General features: G+C 48.0%; 1 protein-coding gene across 1 annotated transcript in view; it reads left to right on the forward strand.

Annotated features, from left to right (window-relative positions):
• The window catches only part of DNER (delta/notch like EGF repeat containing), a 260,889-nt gene that overhangs the window by 96,580 nt on the left and 142,326 nt on the right, over positions 1–21,983 (forward strand). The window contains exons 2-4 of the mRNA XM_045855980.1: positions 7,249–7,551; positions 10,419–10,513; positions 12,885–13,051. Coding sequence (XP_045711936.1) covers positions 7,249–7,551; positions 10,419–10,513; positions 12,885–13,051 — 565 coding nt within the window. The remainder of the gene's footprint in view (positions 1–7,248; positions 7,552–10,418; positions 10,514–12,884; positions 13,052–21,983) is intronic.

A 21,983-nucleotide genomic window follows, 5' to 3' on the forward strand; every position in this document is an offset into this window, starting at 1 on the left:
GTTGGACGACGTGAAGATTTTAGAGTTCTCCACAGAGTCACTGATTCTTGTCCTCGTTTCCAGGAGCAGATGGGCAGGAAAATTAGAGCAGCTGTTTCCACTTACGGTTAGAAAAGCTGAAAAACGAGCGGGGGGAGTTTGGGTGCCTGCGGAGAGAACACATCAAAGTAGTCGAGGCTGGGCAGCCTTTCCCGGGCCAGGTGGCCCTGGTGTCTCTGCTCTTCCACCTGGCTTCACGGGCACCCATAGTGCTCTGGGGCAACTTTCCTTAAGGATCCTGGGCTACCGAGCCTGGCAGACCCAGAGCCCCCTGCCTGGTGGGAACTTCTTGGGTGCTTGGAGCAAAGCATGAAGAATAGTCTGAAAGAAAGCAATGCCCTTTCTTTGTTTCAGACAATGAGTAACCAAGTGCCAACCGTGTGCCTGGCTTTGCAGCTCCCCGCTGCCCCACACTGGTGTCATTTGTTCTTTCCACTTATTTTAAATGATAAAGAAGTCAACACGTTTTTGTATGAGGGGACTATCTTGGGGGTCCCCAACAAGAGTGGAGGGCTCTTTGGAAAGTGGGAGTCCTCACCCTGGCTGAACACGTTTTATTGGCAAACCCTTCGGGAACATGCAGAGACTACTGTTTTGGGGTTGCTGCTGGCCTGCATGGCCCCGTGGCCCCGTGGCCTCGTGGCTGCTGGCTGTGGAAAGCCTCTGTGGAATCTGCCTGCTGCTCCACCGTCTGGGGGCGAAGTCAGGAAGGAGCCTTGACGTGACTTTTGAGCATAGACAAGTTCATTTCTTCACTGTGGCCAGCAGCTCCAGAGCTCTTTCAGGAGGGGGACTCTGGGTGCAGAAACCTCTCATAACAGGGGTGCTGCTGACGCCACCCTTGACCATCGTCACTGAGGCAGTGACCTGCCTTCCTCACTCGGGCCGTCCTACTGGTCCCGGAGTTGGTAGATGGAAGGTATTTCCTAGAAAAGATTTTTTTAAAGGACATAAACAAAGTAGGCTCCCCCTGGCCATTTGATTGGTGGGACATGTCACTCATAAAGGTGTAGTGCCAGCTGTCACAAAGCCCAGACTTTGAAGACATGAATGAATTAGCTTTTCTCTAGATAGGAGCTACCTTCTCCCACAGCTCCTCTCCCTCCTGCGTGGCCCGCCCGCGCTGAGCCCCCGAGGCCCCTCCCCCTCTGCTTTCCTGACGTGGGCACATCCCACGCCCAGTACACTCTGCTCTCTCCTGTGGTCTGGGCAGAGCCGCTCCATTGGCTCAGACTTTGCTCGGCAACGTGGTCAGCGTGTGTTTCCCACCAGCAGATACTTGCTCCTAGAGGCCATTTTTCCTGGGGTGCCTCCTGAAGGGGGCAGAAGAGAATCTGGCAGCTCCCATCTCTCCACCCTGCCCAGACCCCTGTAAGGTTCCACGTTCCCACGGGCTCTGTTGTCCTGGATGCATCTTCTCAGATTCCACGTGTGCAAAATTGGAACCTTTCACAGAACCACGGGCTGGGGCTCTGGCCGGACAGCTTCTCTCGCTGAGCTGAGTGGGCTTGGTCCTGTCTTTCAAAGGCCTGATGAGCTGCCCGGGGTCTGGGGTCTGTTTAACCCGAGGCCTTCTACAGCTGACTGAACCCAGGCTTCCCCTATCCTGCTGTGTCCCGAGAGTTGTCCCCGAAGCGTCCTGATGCACTGGAAGGTGGCCTGACCCTCGGGCGGCCTGAACAGCTCATGTTCAGGTACCCAGTGCCAAACCCGGGCCCACTTCCCAGTGATTGTGTTCCTTCCCTCTGGTGGCCGATGGCAGTGGGCCACACTCTCCTTCCAGAAACCACGCCCTGACCTCCCGAGATAAAATGCAAGGCTTTGCGGAATACAGTGAAGGAATCCGTCTTGGGTTCAGACTTCTGCCGTGTGAGACTGTGGATCAGCTACTTAGCCTTTCTGAGCCGTAGTTCCCTCTGGATCAAGTTAGGGTCACATTTATTTGACAGGCAAACCATGGCGTCCTGCTCCTTCTCAACTTTGCTTGTTTCTGAGTCCCCGATTTCAACGAGTGGCCCTCCCATTTACCTGGCCGTCCAAGTCCGAAGCCCAGGAGTTACCACGCAGGGCCACTTCCCTCTTTCTCCCGCACATCTAATCCCCTGGCCTCCCCGTCCTGTGACTCTCCAGCCGCCCTCGTGTTCTGGTCTGTGTGGTCCCAGCTTTAGATACGGCCCACGTTGGACCGTCCTCACCTGGACGATTCCAGTGGTTTCCTAGTACATCCCTACACCTCCAGGTTGACCCCCTCAGGTGTACCATTCCATTGCTGCTAGGGTCCGCTCTCTAAAATGTTTCCGCTGCCCTATTTCTGCTTAAAATTCAGTATTGCCTTGCTTTCAGAGCCAAAGTCAAACTCTGTAGCATCACATGCTATAAACTGATCTTCAACTGCTTCAGCAAATCTCCTTTAAAAAATCCCTGACGTGTGGCCTATGTGCGCCGGTTAAGGAGACCTATTTGTAGTTCTCTCAGTATACCACCCTCTTTAATACCTCAGGGCCTTCGCACTTGCTGTTCTCCTTGGCAGGGCCCCCTTTCCTGCTCTTCTTTCCTGTGATAGCTCCTCCTTGACCCCCGAGATTTACATAGGAAGACTTCCCGAGTTACTTTGGTGACTCCAGGGCCCCGACTCTTGCTTCTCAGAGCGTTCAGTATGCGTACGCCGTGGCTCTGTGATAAAGTCATGCTTTGTTCACCTGCTACCCCCATTAATCACTGATATTAGGGCTTGTGCCATTTGTTTTCCAGATGGCTAACCAGAACTTCTTATTTTTTTAAAAAAAGATTTATTTATTTATTTTTAGATAAGAGGGGAAGGGAGGGAGAAAGAGAGGGAGAGAGACATCAGTGTGTGGTTGTCTCTTGTGCGCCCTCCACCGGGGACCTGGCCTGCAGCCCAGGTATGTGCCCTTATTGGGAATCGAACTGGTGACCTTTTGGTTCGCAGGCTGTTGCTCAACCCACTGAGCTACGCCAGCCAAGAACCGGACCTTTTCCATAAAGGTTGTACTGGTCCTATGAGAGTGTGTCCTTCATCATATCATTGCTAGAGGTAGAGATTATCAAATTAAATTATTAACTTAAAAAATACATTTTATTTTGAGAAAGAAGATTCTATTTTTGTAAATGGTGTGAAGGAGAAGTCAAGCTGAATTCCCTCCATATGGATATCAATTTATTGAAAAGACTGTATCTACCGCAGTACTCTATTTCAGAAATGATTGTCTCTATGTGATTACTCCAGTTCTTGACTCTCTATTCTATTGTCCTAATTACTGTGGTTTTAAAATTCCCAAACTTTTATAGAGCAGGCCCTCCTACATTGTTCTTATTCAAGAGTGTCTGGGCTATTTGGAGACATTTTACACAAGAACAAGAACGAGAACAAGAACAACAACAAAAAACATCTTGTCATTTTTGTTGCAATTGCATTAAATCTGTAAATAGCTTTGGGGAAAATTAGAATCTTTGAGTGTTCTAATCCCCGTATTTCTATACTTTAATTTCTCTCTATATGATCTTACTATTACACCAAACTCTTGGTTGAGTCTATGCACTTCTTTCGCTGGATTTATTTCTAGGTATTGGATTTTTTTTTATGTAAACAACACCTTTTTAAAAAATTTACTTTCTATTTGTTTCTGAAACATGGAGATGCAATTTTCTTCTTCCAAGAAATTTTGACCTTGTATCTCACAAACTTGCCGAACTTCCATATTCTAATAATGTATCTGCAGGCATCAACATGCAGTCTGGATCACGACAGTTTTCATTCCTACTCAGTCCTTATAGCTTCTTTTTATTCTTGTCTTCTTACACTGGCCAGGACCTTTAGTGCAATGTCCAGTGGGCGTGGGGTTGCACACACCCTTGCTTTGTTCTCAGTTTCAGGGAGAAACGTTCCAACCTTTCGCCAATAATATTCCACTTGCTGCTGGATTTTTTTTGTAGATTTTATCAGATTCGAGAAGTCCACTTCTATTTCTCTTTGCCAAAGGTCTTCGCTCTCAGTGGGTGTTCAATATAATAAAATGCTTTTCCTGCATTGATTGAGATGCTCATATAGTCTTCTAGAAAGTGTAATTCCCAGTTTGCGGCAGCCTTCTTTTCCTCAGTGGCAGGGAGGTGAGGGTCGACATGTCTCCTGTATTTGTGGCTTCGCGGTGTTGTAAAGCGAGTTTGCTAAGATGTACGAGCATCTCCGATGAGAGGCAAAGCAGGAATAGATGCCCTGAAATGGTTCTGTACGTTTCGGAGACTTGTTTTTGAGTGATGAAGCGAAAAAAAGAAAGAAAGGCATTCTGTCTGAGGTTGGGTGTGCCTATTCCAGCACATGCAGTCGAGTGGCGTCTCTGGGAGTTGACTGAGCATGGAAACCAGAGCACAAAGGGTTTGCCAGGTTTTTGAAGAAAAGTGATTTGATTCTTGATATATGTGCAGCTGAACAGGAATTAAGGAGTCATCAGTATGACTATTGACTGTGTGTGTCAGCCGAACTGAAGTGAAGGCCTTGTCATTTCAAGGTAATTTCCAAATTCAAAGAGACACCATGAGAAAGTGGAAAAATAATTGGGCATGTTTATTTTTAATGGATTCACTTCATTGTCAAGAGTTTGAATTCTGCTTGTAATTTCCTTTTAGCCTACTTACAAATGTGACTCAAACCACATGCAAAAAATCAGGACAGGCTGATGTTAAGAAAAGTGACTCAGAATTGAGGGGAAAAATGATGGCCCAGATCAGTCTTGGAATAATTTTCAAGTAGATCTGGAGTCCCTAATACAGAAGTAGAGAAATATGAAAATGTAGGAATGTGTATTTCGCTATAATGCAGAGTTCTTGATCCAGTGACGTGAATGAGCATTTTTATTATTTGGACTTGGAGAAAATTCATGGGATGCGTTTCTTGGCCGAGTCTGCTGCTGGCATAAACACGGTAGTGATTTCCCCCACATCCTTACTCCTAGTGGGTAAGCAGTTGGCGTTGGAATGCAGTTAAAATCATTATTGAACCAAGTGGGAAAAAATATCCTTTTTCAGATGAAAACACTGTGACAGTTGGACCCCAACATTGTTCGTTTGCTTTTCAGCGTGAAGATGCCGTTTCTAACCGGTGCGGTTCCTCTTTTGTGCTGAGAAACCAAAGATTTAGGACACTAGAGTTCTCCCGTCCCATTCTTCCCTTCTGCAGTTGAGGAAACCGAGCCCCAGGAAACACCCTTGTCTTGCCCAAGATCGCCCGTACATGGGATTGGGACCCTAGGTTTTCCCTACTGTGTTCTATTACTTCAGTGTAACAATAGCTCATCACTATTTTTCTAGAAACCCTGGACTTCAAATTCGGGAGTCCTCTATGTTGTGGTCCCCCTCCCAGTGGGCAGAGATAGACAGTCCTGCTAACTCTCTTTCATCCTCGTAGCTGCTCTGAGAAGCAAAAGGTACACACGGACAGATAAAGAAGCTGGAGTTTAGAGAGAGGGGAAAAGTCTGGTAGAGAGTGTTCCTGCAGTGAGACTCCAAGATCTTTCCAGAGCCTCTTTAGTACTTGCTCCCCTATTTTGTGATCAAGAATCAAATGATAATGGTCAAATGTCAGATAATAGAAAAGTTACTTGAGATAAGAAACGTCTCCCTTCAAGTCATGTCAGCGGACCCAGCCCTGCATAAGAGGAAAATCTTGGGCTTTGTATCTAGCTGGTCCTGAGCTTGCACGGTGAAAAAACGCTCATGCATTTTGACAGGCTGGTTACTTCCTGCTTATGGGTCAGATTTCGTGGGGTTCAGTGGCAGTTGTGGCCTCTACAACTGGACTTTCACGTTGTGAAATGAGGTGGAGATCCAGGCAAAGTCTGGGAGGAGAGCATTCCAGGCAGAGAGCCCAGCAGGTGCAAAGGCCCTGAGACAGCAATGACCTTGGCCTAGTCCAGGGACAGAAAGAAAGCAGGGAGGGGCTGGCACCAGGGAGGAGGAGCTTGTGTGGGAAGAGAGCACTTCGGGGCTGGGAAGGTGTCGGATTAGGGAGGGCTTTGTCTCCCGTGGGGAGGGAGTTGGATTTTACTTTGAGTTGATAAAGATTATAAATATCTAAAATCATTTACAGTTTAAATATTCTTTTCAGATACCAGTCTATCTACTATTTTCTGGTAGTCTGTGAAGGAAATAGCCATTTTTCCATGCAGAACCAGGTGTGAACCATTTCAGTAGGAGAATTCGGGGTTCCGTTTCTTTGTAGTCTGTTTTTTTCCTGAGTTCTATTTTGTGATCAGCCCTGAGGAGCCAAGGTACACCAGCTAGAGGTCTCATTTTCTGTTATCACGGAAACAAATGATAATTGAGTAAGTACAGAGAACACTCTTCTTGAGTTCTTGAGCTGTCTCCGGAGAAGCATTGTTTCGTTTCTCATTGTTCTGTAGCGTCTCCAAGTAATAACAAATGGCAATTCAGAGGTTAACAAAGCACTGCGAGATAAACCTTAGAGCAGGGACAGCACTGAAAGGCACGCACGTGAATTTTTATCTTCTGTGTCCAGCGGGGTCACCTCTCTCTGTAATTGCCCTCCAAAATAATGAGACAGACGTTTCGTAAGACTGTGCTGAATACCCGTTGCCACCGTGCTCTCTGCTAGCTTTTAATCGTCACACATGCTCATTATTTTGGAAATCTGTACTTTAAAAATGTCATCTTAAAAAGCTTTGTTCATCAGGTGGGAAATGGGGGGACAAAAGTAAGTGCCTCTAGGAGCAATAAAGTGGGTGTGAGGAAGTCTTGCGATGGCCCAGGAGGTGCAAAAGGAGACCTCCCTTGAGAGCGCTAGTGTCATTTGTGACTGCACGCAGCTACCAGTGCCACCGTTGATATTTTCCTGGGAAGTCCTCATTTTAACCTTTTTTGCCTTAGCAGATTTCTCTAAATAACACGTTCCTGAACCCACATTGTTTAGGGCCTTGGGTTCCGGAGACTGTTCTCCACTGGGTGAATATCCTTGCAGGACACCTGTTACCTGTGCAAAGATCAATGTTGGGATGACCTTGGGAGGCCACCCCGACAGCACAGGGGGGTGAAGAACGTGAACTCCACAGTCCGGTTCCACTGGAACAGCGTTTCCACTAGATAGAACAGCAGCTCTGAGACACGGAGCTAATTTCTCAGTGACGGCACCGCTTTCCTTACGAGGGAATAATTGACCCCATTTATGGTCTCTTTCAGCTTGTTGTGGATCCCTGCGCCAGCAACCCTTGTCACCATGGCAACTGCAGCAGCAGCAGCAGCAGCGATGGCTACCTCTGCATTTGCACCGAAGGCTACGAAGGTCCGAACTGCGAGCAGGCACTTCCCAGTCTCCCAGCTTCTGGCTGGACCGAGTCCGCGGCACCCCGGCAGCTTCAGCCGGTCCCCGCCACCCAGGAACCTGACGTCGTCCTGCCCCGCTCCCAGGCCACTGTGACCCTGCCGACGTGGCAGCCGAAAACGGGGCAGAAAGTCGTAGAAATGAAATGGGATCAAGTGGAGGTGAGAATGTTTTGTCGCACATGTTTTTGTGTGAGACGTCAGTCGGGGTGAAACAATTCCCGTGGTTCTAGCATCAGCAATGAACCTTGGAAAACCCTGAAGTCCCCCAGTGAACTAAAACAACGTGCCCAACCTCGTTCCCGCCTGTGCTTGTTTGGGGAATCTCTCTGGGTCGCACAGCTGAGACATTGGGTTGTGGTCGTTTGTGAGCATAAAAAGAGTAATCAAGAAAAGAAAAGGAATGAAGTTATTTCGAGGAACAATATCCGTGTACATTTTTGTGAGATAATCGTAGGTTTGGGGGCAGACGGCTCGATGAGGAGTCATATAAACGAACGCATCACAGACCCGCCGCTGTTGACCTGGTTTTACTTGTGGAACATCGTGCTCACCTTTTCCTTGGTTTGTTTGTTATTGTTTGGGTTCTACTTTGGTGCCCTGCAGCACCTCAGTGGGATTTAGAGGGAAAAAAAGCAGCTATCATTGATTTTTCAAAAATGGTATTAAATTTATGGGGTGACCTTGATTAATAAAAGTATCTAGGTTTCTGGTGTGCAATTCAATCATCCGTCCTTTGTGTATTGCACTGTCGGTCACCCCCCAAGGTCAAGTCTCCTTCTGTCACCGTACATTTGCCCCACTTTACCTTTCCCACCTCCCCTCGCCCCGTTTTTCCTGTGTCTATGAGTTTTTATTTTTTTTTGTTGCTTTCTAAGATATATTTTTCAATTTTATTTTAATCATTGTTCAAATACAGTTTTCTTCTTATTACTCCCAGTCCACTTTCTAAAATATTTTGAGGATGCATTTGAGAGTGAAATTTGCAAATTCTATTTACGTTGACAACAGCAAGTTCTATTTATTGAATCTTGGCCAGTCGGGTTTTGGCTTATTGTATTTTCAAGCTCATCAACAGTCTTATCACATAAAATAGGAAATTTTTAGCATGCCTCTAAAAATTGACATGGAATGTATATTTGCTAGCTGGAAGACTTTGGGAATAATTTGAAATCGGGAATTTGAGGTGACAACAATAGAGTCATTTTCTTCCATATTTTATCCTTTATATGACATCCGTATAGATGTGGGTTTGTATTTTGTTACAGGTTTTATAGCTTAAATGAAAAAAAAAAAAAAAGACCCACCTAGATCTTTGTGTAGCACTTTTAGAGTGAAGCAATGTATCTAGAATTTTCCGTTATTATAAAAAGAGGTGAGGCAGTAACTCTTCTTTCATTGTCTTGGGTAATTATAACCAGCTGACCCACTTTTTTTTTTTTTCATTGCCACAGTTTATGAAGGCCACCCTCAGGCTGCAGGGCCCTGTTCGTAGCCTAGCCTGCCTGAAAGCTGCGGTCTTGCTCTGATTTCAGACTTTTAATAGCTGCTTTGAAATGATCAATTTAATACCTCTTTGTGGAATGACTCACTCCTGGAGTGTGAAGTAGATCTGGTCCCATGCTTACCAAGGAAGTGTCCTTTGGAGAAAGGCTTCTTCCCAACCAGCTATTTCAATCCATTTTCTTAAAGACATGCTACCCTGCCAATGGTAAACTTGAAAGGGAGACGCCCCACCTTCCCGTCCTGCTGGTATTTCTTAGGATGTTAAGAAGCAGGTTAGAAGTGCGAGGGGAAGACACTTGCCCTTTGCATGCAGCCGTGATACTTTGGGAACCTGAGGCTACTTGGAGCCGTAGGGGACTGAAGTTCATGGGACGGTTGTCAGCTACACCCTGATCGGGTTGCACTCGTGTCTTTGAACGTCCCCGGTGGGTTTTATCTGTAGCATCTGACCATCCAGCCTTCTGGACAAGAAGTCCTCGGTGTGGGATGGGGTGAAAGTGCTGAGAATTTCTGTATTGTTCCCAGTTAATACAGGGTACTTTGATGCGGGAACTTTGAATACCCTTTTATTTAGGATTTCGAGGCGAAGACAGTGATCACAGTGTGAGGAATAAACGCGTGAGCTGATCAGAAACACCTCACTGGACGCAGTGCAGGTGTTCGTAATGTGCTTTCTGATGAGCACAAGGCCCGCCCCTCAACTGCCAGCTTTTTTTGTGCACATTGGTATGACACTTTTGGGGAATATGCCCCTTCAAAAATGAAGGTGTAGTCCGCAGGGGAAAAGCAGGGCGGCGTCCCAGTGACCTGGCCTCACTGTGCACTCCTGGGACCTCTCTCCACACAGAGCAGGGTCACGCAGACCAGATACTTCCTCCCTAGTTTTAAAAATTGGAGAGAGAGAGAAAGAGAGAGAGAGGGAGGGAGGGAGGGGGAGATCTGTTGTTCCATTCATTTGTGCATTCATTGGTTGATTCTTGTACGCGCCCTGACTGGGAATTGAACCTGCAACCTTGGAGTGTCAGGTGGATGCTGTAAGCAACTGGGCTACCCTGCCAAGGCGCTTATTGTTCATTTAAAGGCTCACCGCTCTAGTCATTAAGATTTGTACCTGTCATGGGAAAGCCAGTCCTTAAAGGCCACCCACCCCCTTGCTCTCTAAGCATGTAGTCCCCTCAGGACCCCAGGCTGAGCACAGAGCAGAGGCCGGTGACACTTGTCCAGTGAACGGGCAGCGAGGGAGCCCTGGGCCCTCCCCTGGGATATCCCGTTATTAGTTTTCACGGTCCTGGCCATGGGGACACTGTTCCCAGGAACACGTCTGCTTTTCAGAAACTGAAATGACAAAGCTCTCATTTTCTTTTGAGACGGGAAATTTTCACTTGTCTTTCTCTGTTCCCACCCCAGCACCTTTGAAAGGGCCTGAACAGAGGGATGGCGTCTCATGGCATTTGGCTTTATAATATAATACATCGTGTGGTGCTCTGAACAACCCAATCTTTCTTTGGGTCTTGTCTTCCCAGGTGATCCCAGACATTGCCTGTGGGAACGCCAGCTCCAACAGCTCTGCGGGCGGCCGGCTGGTGTCCTTCGAAGTGCCGCAGAACGCCTCAGTCAAGTAAGGAGGTTCTCAGATAAAACGGTTCAGGCTGACGCTGTGACTGCCCGTGGCTGTGGCTGTGGCTGTCCCTGTGCCTGATCTGGACCTGGCCTGCCCAGTGAGAATCGTGGCTGGAGCTCATGTGCACACGTGGCCAGTGTCATGCAGAAACTCCAGGCTGCTGTTTGTTCAGAGACAGCTCGAGGGAGGGCCCCGTCAGGGTCTGGGGTGAGAGGAGGAGCCGGAGGCCTCGGAGAGATCCAGAGCCAGACCCTTCACTTCCCGAGTGATTCTCACTTCCAAAATGCTGTGGCCTCTTGGAGGTTTTCATGGGCCATGGGTTAAAATTCTTCTGCACAATTGACCCCCAAATTAAAATTTAACCATGATAATACTCTCTTTAAAAGCCAACAGGCAAGAAGAGAGCGTTTTGCTTTGTTTTACACTGAAGCTCTTTCGAGTTACATACTGCCCGTTGTCGCCGGTGGGCTGGGGACCAGGCGCAGGGGAGCAAGTGGGTGGGGCACCTGCTGTGGACCTTGCTGGGGGCGGGGGGGTGCGGCCAGCACTAGAGTGTCTCGTCCTGTCTGGCAGTGCCCGCTGCCTGACCTTCTCTGTTGCTGTTCACTACAACCTCCTCTCTCCCCTCACCCTTGCCCCAATGCAGCCAATGGTCGTTTGCTATCTAGTCCCCATGGACTTTGGGAGAATGATGGACCCATGGTCCCGGTGAAGTAGGGTATTACAGACCTCTTCCATGTACCCAGCATTAGTTTTGCCCACCTTGCCTTCTAAACATTAGCGTCCCTGAAACATTTTTGGAAGAGGGACTCTGTCATACTGCACCTACGTTCCTCCGCCAGCCCTTGACCCGCTGTGGTGGGGGAGGGAATGGGGTAGAGCCAGAACAGGTGGGGAACTCCGGGCACAAGGAGAACTCCCCGAAGCAAGACCGTGTGGGGACTGAGGCAGCACTGAGTTCTGCCAGCAGGGGGCCTCAGTGCTAAGTGTTTCCTGCTCACAATAGGGATGAAGCCCTCACCGCCCCAGCTGGCTTTAGGGAAGGAAGGTTCGTTCATTTAGGAAACCTCTCCCAGCCCTTTCCTGTTTAGGTCAGAGATCTCCCGCTCTTTTCATCTCACGGCACACACAAACCAATTGCTAAAATCCTGCGGCACACCAAAAAAAGTGTATTTTTTTGCCTATCTGACCAAAAAAATAGGTATAATTTTGATTCATTCACAACAGACAGCTATTGCTGTTTTGGATGTTGTCATTTTTTTTTTTTTTTAATTTTCCAGTCTAAGGAAAAAGAGGGCAGTAGCTCTGACTGAACTGTTAGGCGTTGCACGTTTCAAAAATTCGTGCGGCACACCGGTTGAAAATTGCTGGTTCGGGTTGTGTTATCTTCCTTTCGTAAGCCTTTTTGAATGCTCTAATCTTCAAACCTGAAATTCTTCAAGAGGCTGTTAGGCTGCAGAGCCGGGCAGAAATAGCAGAGTCTGACCCAGGCCGAGGGCCACGGGAGAGCAGGATGATCTCCGGGCGTCCTGAACTCCCCGGTGAGGGTTGCTCAGCCCTGACGCTTCGAGTTATTCATGGATTCGGTCGTTTCCCAGCCCTGGGCTGAGCACCTGCCTCAAGCCAAGGGAGGGGCAGCTCTCCTTCCCCAGGCAGAGACCCAGTTCTCTCGGGGAGCACAGGGACACAGGGGCTGGAAGGTGGCAGGAAGATGGGCAGGGAAGTGCTCAGAGAGGGGGTGATGTGGGGGCTGAGCCTTGAGGAGGACAGGTCTCCCGGGGAGGGAGGAGGCGGAGGCTGAGAGCTGGGCCCAAACCTGCCTGGGGAAGAGACAGCCCTCCTGTTGCCCGAGGCTTAGGCTGCCAGGATGGAGGTGCGGGATTTGAGCCTGGGAGGGGAACCGAGACCGAGGCCGATGAGTCTCCTAGGGCATCTCGTTCTTTGGATTTTATCCCGAAAACAGGAAAAAGGCAGGGGAGACCTGAAGCGTGGGAGGTGACACACTTATTTTGCCAGCACACCCCAGGTGGCCGATTGGGGATGCATTGCCCGTGGGCAGTACAGTCAAGCAAGGTCCTTTCTGTCGTGTGGAGGTGGGAGGAGTCATCTCTAGAGGAACTCCGTCTGCCTCTGTACTACTGTTGATTGGAAGTGTTCCCTGGGCACCTCTCCCCGTGTGGGAAGGGACGGCCGTGCGTGTGCACAGAGCGATGCCTGGCTGTAAGGCCATCCCTCCGTCCCCTCCCCTCCCCCTCCCTTTGTGGACGGGCACGCGGTCCTTCCGTGTGTGTGTGTTCACTGCGATGGGCTGGTTCTCAGACCCGCTGTTCTGGTTGGGACTCTCCACTGACACCGCTCCTGCTTTCAGAATTCGGCAAGATGCTGCCGCTTCGCTGATCCTGCTGTGGAAGGTCACGGCCCCGGGCTTTCAGCAGTGCTCGCTCATAGACGGCCGCAGCGTGACCCTGCTCCAGGCGCCCGGGGGCCTGGTCCTCTCGGAGGAGATGCTGGCCCTGGGGCCCAACCACTTCATCGGTGAGTCACGGGCATCTCCTCCCGCACCGCCTCTCTGGTTGGCGGAGAGAGACAGTGTGCACGGCATTTTGCCGGGGTAACCCGAGTGCTAGCCATCAACACCAGTTACTCCGTTTTCGGGGAGTTTCCACGTGTGATCAAAATTGGTTTCCAAGGTATTGTTTCCATGGTGACTCAAAGTAGAAAGAGGTGGCCTCTGAATTCCTGAGACCATCTCCCAGCCCTGGCCAAAGTGTCACACACAGGCGTGGGTGGGGTCTTTGGCGCTTAATGCTCTGAAGGTCAATTTTCCAAATTCCAGCTCTTCCGTCTGCTTTCTCCAAGAACTGTGGGCAGCTTGGGGCAGTGAGTTCATTTGCTAACAACCATTTCATGGGAAACATTTATCTTTGAAATGTATTGTTCCTTAGAGGAATAATTTTTACACTTGATCTTAGCCAAAAGGCCGAGAAGCAGTCGGGGAATACTTTAAAATATTTACTTAGGTATGTTCATATAGATGATATATTAATAACGACATTACACTAAGTTCTCAAAAATTATACTTCAGGTTATGGCAAGGAGACAATAGCGTTGAGTACCATCCTTTTTTCCCTCTGAACCATTATTTTCCATGTGGAAAGTTTGTGATCTGGTATCTTTGAGACTTCCCCCCAGCTAGAGCCTGCGGAGTGCCGCGTGTGGATTTGAGATGGAGCTCACAGTGCTTCAGGGTGTCTCTCCTTAAAGGCGACAGACAGTCCATCCGCACACCCTCCTCCCGAGGAAGAGGGGCCTGGTTCTCACTGCCCCTACTTCTGTGTGCGAGGTCTTTTCCTCTGAGACCGTATTGATTGCTATCGCTGTGGGAGCCTTCTGCTTGCTGCACTGACACACGCTTAATGCTCTTTTTGTTTAATTTTTTTTTAAAGCAGCTTCTTCATTCATTTTTGCAGTACGGGGGCTCTGTGGACATGGATACATTTTGGTGAAGAACCAAAAGCCTGTGGTGAAGGGGACAAGGGCCTTCATGGGACGGGGGAGCGAATCGGTGCGGGGGAGGTGGGAGAAAACGTCCGCGCCAGAGGGAGAGCCCCGGCCCCGGGCGGCTGAGTTCAGGCCCTGCTGCTGCTGCTGCATTCGGGGAGCCCGTGCACATCCGCTTTCAGGAACCAGCTGCCCCCTTCGGTAGATGCCATGCGCACACCCGAAGACCGAAGTGTTTGCGTATTTCTGTGTGGCAGGGCGGAGGGGTCCCTTCTGTGCCTTTGAGGACAAACTGGGTTGCTGTCTCCAGCTTTACACAAACATTCCTTTCTAAAGGTTAGTGCCGAGAGCCGAATGTTAAACTTCTACACCTTCCAGGTGATGGTAATATACTTGAGCTATCTCAGTGCCACTACGCTTCATGTTTCAAGTTTTCCTCCGTGACCACTGCCTGACCAGTGTTTACACCATTTCCGAGAGAGAAAGGGATGACGAAACATTTTGCAAAGTGCCTCACCCTTGAGCCTCGGTCAACCCCTCCCTGTGGGTTGTCATCAGTTTCGCCCCCACCCTCTCCTTAATTAGTCCTTCTCTTTTTCCTAGGTCTGCCTCTTCCAAACGTGTTATTTGTTTTATGCAGTGTTTTGGGGTAAATAGCTAAATTGTCCTTTGTTTAGCATTGCCTGCTCCTGGTGGGGGGGCGTCACGGGTGCTCATTAGCTCTCCCCGTGACTCAGTGGCGCTGCAGTTGGTGCTTTCACACAGGGAAGGTTCACTGCTCCTGTCGCCTCTCCATGAAGCACAGTTGCGTCTTGGCCTGTCTCAGTAAATCTTTCTGTGCTTCTTAAACTGGGGTTTGCTTAGAAACTTTGCTGTGTCGGATGATCTGAGGGCTGAGGGATAGATGAGAGAGAACCCGCTGGTGTGTGGCCTCTGGGTGAGAAAGCCGTTGGAGGTCGCCGTCTCCTTAGGGTGCAGCGTGGACCCTCACCCCGCTCCATCCCATCCGTCCCATGTCTCCGATGCCCACATCTATTCCTCTTCAAGACCGCTATAAACTCTCCACATTTGGGGCGGCGCAGGAGAAAAACGGCCAGCCGAAGATTTTGCTCTATGTGGATTCTCAAAGCTCCTTACAAGTGTTTACGAACACACAGACGACCCTGGACCCTCCCCCTGGCTGGTCCTTCCTCTGCCCAGGGAACCCAGGTGGGGCGCATCTGCTCTCCCCATACTTCCCCCTCTGCCTCCTTGCTCAGAGAAGCCCGCTTTCTCCTTCACACTTTTCCCTGTGTGGCCCGTGTTTGTTGCCACCTCAGTCTGCTATTGTATCTCTTTGCTCGTCTTTGCAAGGATGTCCAGTGGGACCCAGCTTGTCCCCCTCTCCGTTCGTTTTCATGGTAGTCCGGCTGCTCCAACCTGCCCGCCTCTCTTCCCTCATTCTGTTCTTCTGCGTGTAGCCAAGCAATTCTTCAGTTACTTTCATGACACTTGCGCCATTTTTCCTTACGGTTTTTAGGACATTTTATGCCTAATTTATATCATAAAAGTGAGTGTATTTTTAGGTTTAATCCAGACTGACTGTGTTTCATGAATGACTACTAAAACGCTTCTCTTAATACCTTAGATCGAAGGAATAGATGGTGCAACCGGCAGCCCATACAAAGGTCCTTGTAGGAGCTGAGCTCACTTCTTCCGGACTGTAGCTACTAACTTAGCCAGGGAGCTCCGGAGACCAGTGACTTCCAGGCCTTCCTCCCCGATGTCTTCACTGGACTAGAAACTTCCTCAGTCTGTGCATGGCCCTTTCGTGCCTCCTGGGAGTTGCTGAGCCCTCTAAGTGTCCTTGATTCTAAGTTTCTAGTTTAAAAAGCTTCTTGTCGTGTAAAATAATTTCTAAAGCAGTGCCTTCTCTTTATTTTTGTATCTTGAAAAATAAGGAGGAATGACGTGGCACTTTAGCAGGTACAGTGAAGGCTAAGGCTTTTCTTTGCCCAAGGTAGTAAGACCCAGCAGTGCCATGGCCCTTCATGGCCCGAGGGCTGTGGGTCTGTATGGACTCACCCGACGCATTTATCCCTGCTGGCGCCCCGGTGCTTCCTGGGAGAGGCAGCCCTTGGTTGTCTAACTGTACACACTGCCACTATTTTTTTTAAAGAAATGTAATTTTCACAATAGACAACCAGTCCATGCTGTTATTTTTAGGCAAAAGCTCCTATTTGGGGCTCAGTTGACCCCTGGTTTTGCAGCGGTCATGGAGTCAAAGGTCGTTTCACGGATCCTGTGCATCTTCTGAAAACGCCCTGCAAACTCAGGTGTTTGTGTATCCTTCTTAGGAGAGACTCGAAAGTTTCCTGGATTCTCCAAGATGCCTGCTATCTCCAAAAATGTTAGAACCACCACTCTAAGCTGTGTGTGTGACCACGTGAGAATGTTCTTCAACCTTCTCTGCTCGTGGAAGGGTGTGTCCTGCTTCCCAAGTCTCCATATCCAGGAACGTAACGTGCTCTTATTTGCTTGCAGCTTTAGGCGCAGGGCTGCATTCGTTTAGAAGATGCACACCCCACACCTCTCACTTCCCAGGCACTGCTCCAGCCAGGGCGTGCAAGGACGGCTCTGCCGTGGTCTCTGAGGAAATGGGGAGACAATGGCAGAGACGAGCGCTGCGGACAGGGGATGTGCAGAAGCGGCCATGGCGTGCAGGGCAAGGAGCAGCTGACTCTGCTGGGCGTGGGGAGGTGGGACAGGAAAAGTGTTTTCCTTGGAGGTACAGTGGGCAAGGTTTGATAGTTTGATGTCACAGGACTTGGTGTCATTAGATAATTTAATAAGAGTGCTAGAGATGGACTAATGGTGATCACAACTGGAAACAGAATTTAACTAAAACAAGCGTATAACAGACCTTTGAAAATCCCACCCTTCCCTCCAGGTGCCTTTCATCTTGGATATGAACAAGGTGTGAGCTTTATTTCATGGTTCTCTGTTTATCCTCAACAGGCAAAGGAAGGACTTTCTAGCCTTTGACATGGATTTTCAACGAATCCTCTGGGACCCCTTCGTAGAGTTCTATTGTCTTAATTGTAAACTCCATCCCTTTTTTTCCATCTGAGTAAACTATTTGTAAAAGCCAGTCCTTTAAAATGTAAGTTTCAGAAGTACCATAATGTAGCTGCCGTTGGGGTGTCTCACCCTCAAGATTTGACAGAGAGAGCTGCTGGGGGAAAGGGCTCCACAGAGGACTGCATTCACTGGGGGAGGGGTGGTGGGCAGTATTCAAAGGGGAAGGTTCCATTAAAAAGGTAGGGGTGGGAGATTTTTTAACTTCATAGTTTGGCTGGAGAAGTCCATGAGGCCATGACTAATGGCCAACATTATTATTTTTTTGTTTTGCATGTGCTGATGGTGGCAATTTAGGCATCAGATCTCTAGATGGGTCTGACTTTATCTCAGCCATTTCATGATGAATTCTTTTATTTCTCACTCAGCACAGAAACGAGCCAGAAGATACACAGGCCAGACAAGCGCATGCTGAACATCTGTCCCTCCACATGCCCCGCCCCACGAGCGCTCCCTGGCCGGGAGGACCCAGTGGAGCAGCCAGGACCTGGCTCCCTGTGGAAGGCTAAGGGTGGCAGGGAAGGGGTGGGGAGAGACAAGGGCTGGGGACAGACCAGGACATGTCAGAAGGCAGGACCCCCACGTGGAGTGATGGATGCGCAGCATGCGTTTTCCTCTGGCTTGCTGGAGAGGCCACTGGGAGGTGTGCAATCAAACTGGCAATTCAGCTCTTGCAGCTTGATCCGCTCTTGATGGCCAGGCGTTCACCTCTCTTCTAGGCGCTCTTTCCGCTGTGTCTTTCCTGGCTCTGATGTCCATTCTCATTTGCACTTCACTATTTAATGACGTGTATTTTCTGTAAGCCCGTCAGCTCTTACGGAATAAGTTAAGGCATAAAAAAGTAAGACATTGGTTGGGGCACTTGGTATTTCAGAATATTCTTTGCTATCCCTTCATAATACCTGGACTGATTTTGACATTGTTTCTTTGGTCTATTAGGTAGACCAAATAGTCAAATTTTGGGGGGTATTTGCATCCTGGCTCGGACCCAGTAAAGCAGGGCTGATGCTTTGAAACATCCTGAACTCATCTTCCCATGTGCTGGTGGCTGCTGGACCGTTTTCTAAGCTCCCCCCCTCAATTCTCTTAGTGACAGAACCCACGAAGCCTTCAGCCTTCAGGTCGTTGTCAAACAATCCTGCAATATTTGATTAGCTCCTACTGGTGGAGGTGGATCGAGTATATGCCTTACCAACCATCTCGAATCTGGGCTTCTGAGGCCGCTGGCCCCTTACCTATACATCGGGCTGGAATTTTTGTCTGTGAGCTCCCAGGTACAGACTTCTCCAGCTTCCTGGAGTGAAATCTAATTTCCTACCCACACAAGGTCCTCCTGTACAACTGCCGCCCTGTCTGGCCACTGTGCCCGTGGTAGGCCCCCATCTCTCTGGTCTGGACCCAGACTTCCTGACACTCCAGCACTTCTGCCTTGGACCGTGGCCAGCTCTCACACACTGATGCCAGCCCAGGGTGGGGCTGCATTGTCCCTGCCTCCGAATCTGTCGGTTTGGATTGCTGGGCAGTCTTTCTGGATATTCACCTGACCCCAGCCCTGCACATTTCCTGCTTGTTCTTCTCTCTGTACGGCTGGCTTCGTTGCCCTAGCTCTGCCTCCTTCCCCTCCTTCATAAAACCTGTGCTTTACCTGCTGTTTAAGTCATACCTTTCCCTCTGATCGTTGTATTTACAGCCAGCATCACACAACCTAGTGTTTGAATGTTCCCTATCCTCCTTTTTGGGGGTATGCTGATTTTATGTCTCTAGTTAGACTGTAAAATTCTACAGAGGGGACCATGTCGTAGTTCCTTGTACCACGATGACCGTATGGCATTTTCCTAAGTGATTAAATTTTGCTCATATGGAACAGTTATTTTGCTTAGTCAATACCAGGTAAAGAAAGTTTACAGCTGCAAATGTCAATCTGTAGAGTTCTTCGTAGATTTTCATAACCCACCTCTGTGACATTTAAACTTTCTCCTCTTTCATTACATTAAAAGTATTTTAGAAGACCAAATTAAAAGAAAAGAAGGAAAGAAAGAAACTTTTCCTCGTTCTTTTGGGAATGCTATATTTTGCATTTTGTCCTTTACATTGTCTTACTCTGGGGGCCAGAGGTACAATAGTCAAAGGAAGTCTGGAATTTCTACCAGCTACAGAAACATGAACATCTCCTTTGCTGAAAGCTTAAGATTTAACAAAGAAAATGCAAATATTTCACCTTTTGCTGGTTGTCTTAAAGCCACAGTTGAGTATGGTACATTGAACTTCCTGCAATAGATGAAACAAAAACTTGGCAATGTTCAGATAAAAAGTCATAGTTGGAAGAGAACGGAAGCGGAAGAAGCGCAAGGCAGCCCTGAACAGTGTGGTTCAGATAACGTTCTTATAGCTCCCATTTGCCTACTTGGAAGACTGCTATAAAATTAAGTTTTACTTACATTGAAACCACATTTCTATACTATTCACAGTCAGGATTATTTTTTGACATTATTATTGGTAATGTTTATTAAAAATGTATGGCCTTTGTTTGAAGTCTATTTTGTCTGATATAAGTATTGCTACCCCATCTTTTTTTTTTTCCTGTCCATTGACTTGGAATATTTTTTTTCCAACCCTTCCTTTCAGTCTGTGGAGGACTTCTGTTCAGAGGTGGGCCTCTTATAGGCAGCATATGTGTGGGTCATGTTTTCTTATCCATTCAGCTACTCTATGTCTTTTGATTGGAGCATTTACTCCATTTACATTTAAGATTATTATCGATAGATTCTTATTCATTTTACCCCCTTTGTAAAATTTTAAAATTAGCTGGCCTTGAACTTCAATGCCTTGCTCCTGTCTTCCTAAGTATTGTCATAGTTGACCTCATTTATTGATTGGTTCCTATTAATTGCGGTGATAAATTGAGCATTGCTAAGAAAGACATATTCCTTTGTGGACACACTTGGTGCCTGCAGCTGACAGTCTAAGCTTCGCTGGGTCCCACTGAGGGCTGGTTGCTCAGGCTGAGCTGAAACTGGGGCCGGTGAGCCAAGGCGAATGGAACGTTGCCCCTACCATTCCAGACAGTCCTTGGACTCAGGCTTCCCAGAAAGGCGGGTTGCTGGTCTACCACAGACATGGCTGACCCCCCAGCAGAAGCTTTCACAAGCTCCTTATGCCATTCCTGCACACCCCACGATTTGTGCCGGTTCTAGGGACTCACCAGCGGTGTCCATCAGTTGGTCCTGCAGACGTGAAGGGCAGCTGTGGAGAGCCAAAGCACTCCGAGTCCGTGCGGGCAAGTTAGCGCAGTGCTTCCGGGGGTCGCAGCACCCGCTTCAGAGTTTAAGGGAAGAACATCTGTGCCTGATTTGTTAGGTGGCGGAGTTTGCTTGGCTTTGAGAAGCAAAGTTAGAGTACGAATTTATAATCATAAATTCTCTCTCTTCCTCTCCATTCTGCCTCATTTTCTCTTTCTCTCCTTCAGCCCTCTATTGAAAAAAAAATAAAGATAGCACATTTTGCTTATAGATTGATGTGGAAGAATTGACTAATAAAAATTCTTTTTATATTTAAAAGAATTTCTTGTTAATTCTGGAAAGGAATGCCTTATTACTTAATTGATAATAGTGAATTTTAAACCATTTTATCCACAAAATTTGATTGAAATATTTCTTTGAAACTTTTCCTGCTTCTTCTAGCTTAGAGACTAGCTTTCTCAGGGCTTTGCTGGGTTTACTGTTAAAAGCTTTCCTTAGCTTCTGTCAGTAGAGATTTCCACTAAGAAAGTAATTTCTTTCATTGCTTTTTCACATCCAGATTTCTCCTTCTCAGTGGCATCTCATCTCTTTCTTCTCTCTCAGGGTGGGGGGAGAGGAAGGGAGAGAGAGGGCAGAGAAGGAAGGAGGAGGAAGAGGGAGGAAGAGGAGGAGGAAGAGGGGGAGAGAGAGAAGTTGATTGATTTTCAGGGCTCCATATGTAAACCCTGGGACCAAGGTTTTCTCTCATTAGAAGGTAATTTGAAATTTTATTTTCTTTTTAATAATAAAAAATGCTCTTTGACAGCAGATAATATAAATTTAAACAATATTCACACTTTTCTGAAAGAAGAACACATTCATGGGCTGTCTGGTTATTTGCTTTTTCATTTACTGTATCGCTAACATCCTTTTGCCATAGTAAATACAAACCTGGAATGCTCTTCCCGACGACTGCAGAGCATTTCACCGAGTCGGCGCGCTGTATTTCATCAGCGTGCTGTCGGCAAACGGTAGGGTCCTTCCTTTCTTTCGCCTCTTTAGACAGAATTTCAAATGTTGTTATAACCTCATCTTTGTATCTTTTCTGATGATGTATTGAGGTTAAATTCCCAAATGTGGAATTTGCTAAATCAAAAAGGCTTACATATTTTAATGACAATTTTAATACACATCATCGAGTTGTTCTTAACTGTCTTCCAATTTTTACTAAAGACAACCAGTTTATCTTTGAAATCACACATGGTGCCCCTTCCATCAGCTTGAGGCTGGGTGCTGTCAACCAGAAGCAATTGGAAATTCACATGCGCCTTCTAGCAACTTCCTTCACAACCTGACACTTTCAGGGAACCCCACAAAAAGAACAGTGGTCGTCAACAGTCTCCAGGAAAAGGACAGTTCAAGTCTCTTTAAACAGAAGATGTTTAAAGGGATTTCATCTGGAAAGGAATGGCATGGCATTTAGACATCAGAGTAATGGTAAATGGGGTGGTTTGTGTTATCATTGCATTTTGCGCATCAGCACCATTGCAACGTGGTGAGAGGAGTGGGGTGCCGACAAGTGGCTGCTGCTCTCGTGGTCCCGGTCATGCTGGTCAAGCTCCGGTGGCGTT

Source organism: Phyllostomus hastatus, unplaced genomic scaffold, assembly GCF_019186645.2.
Source record: "Phyllostomus hastatus isolate PE091 unplaced genomic scaffold, TTU_PhHast_1.1 phas_contig_137, whole genome shotgun sequence".
Classification (NCBI taxonomy): domain Eukaryota; kingdom Metazoa; phylum Chordata; class Mammalia; order Chiroptera; family Phyllostomidae; genus Phyllostomus; species Phyllostomus hastatus.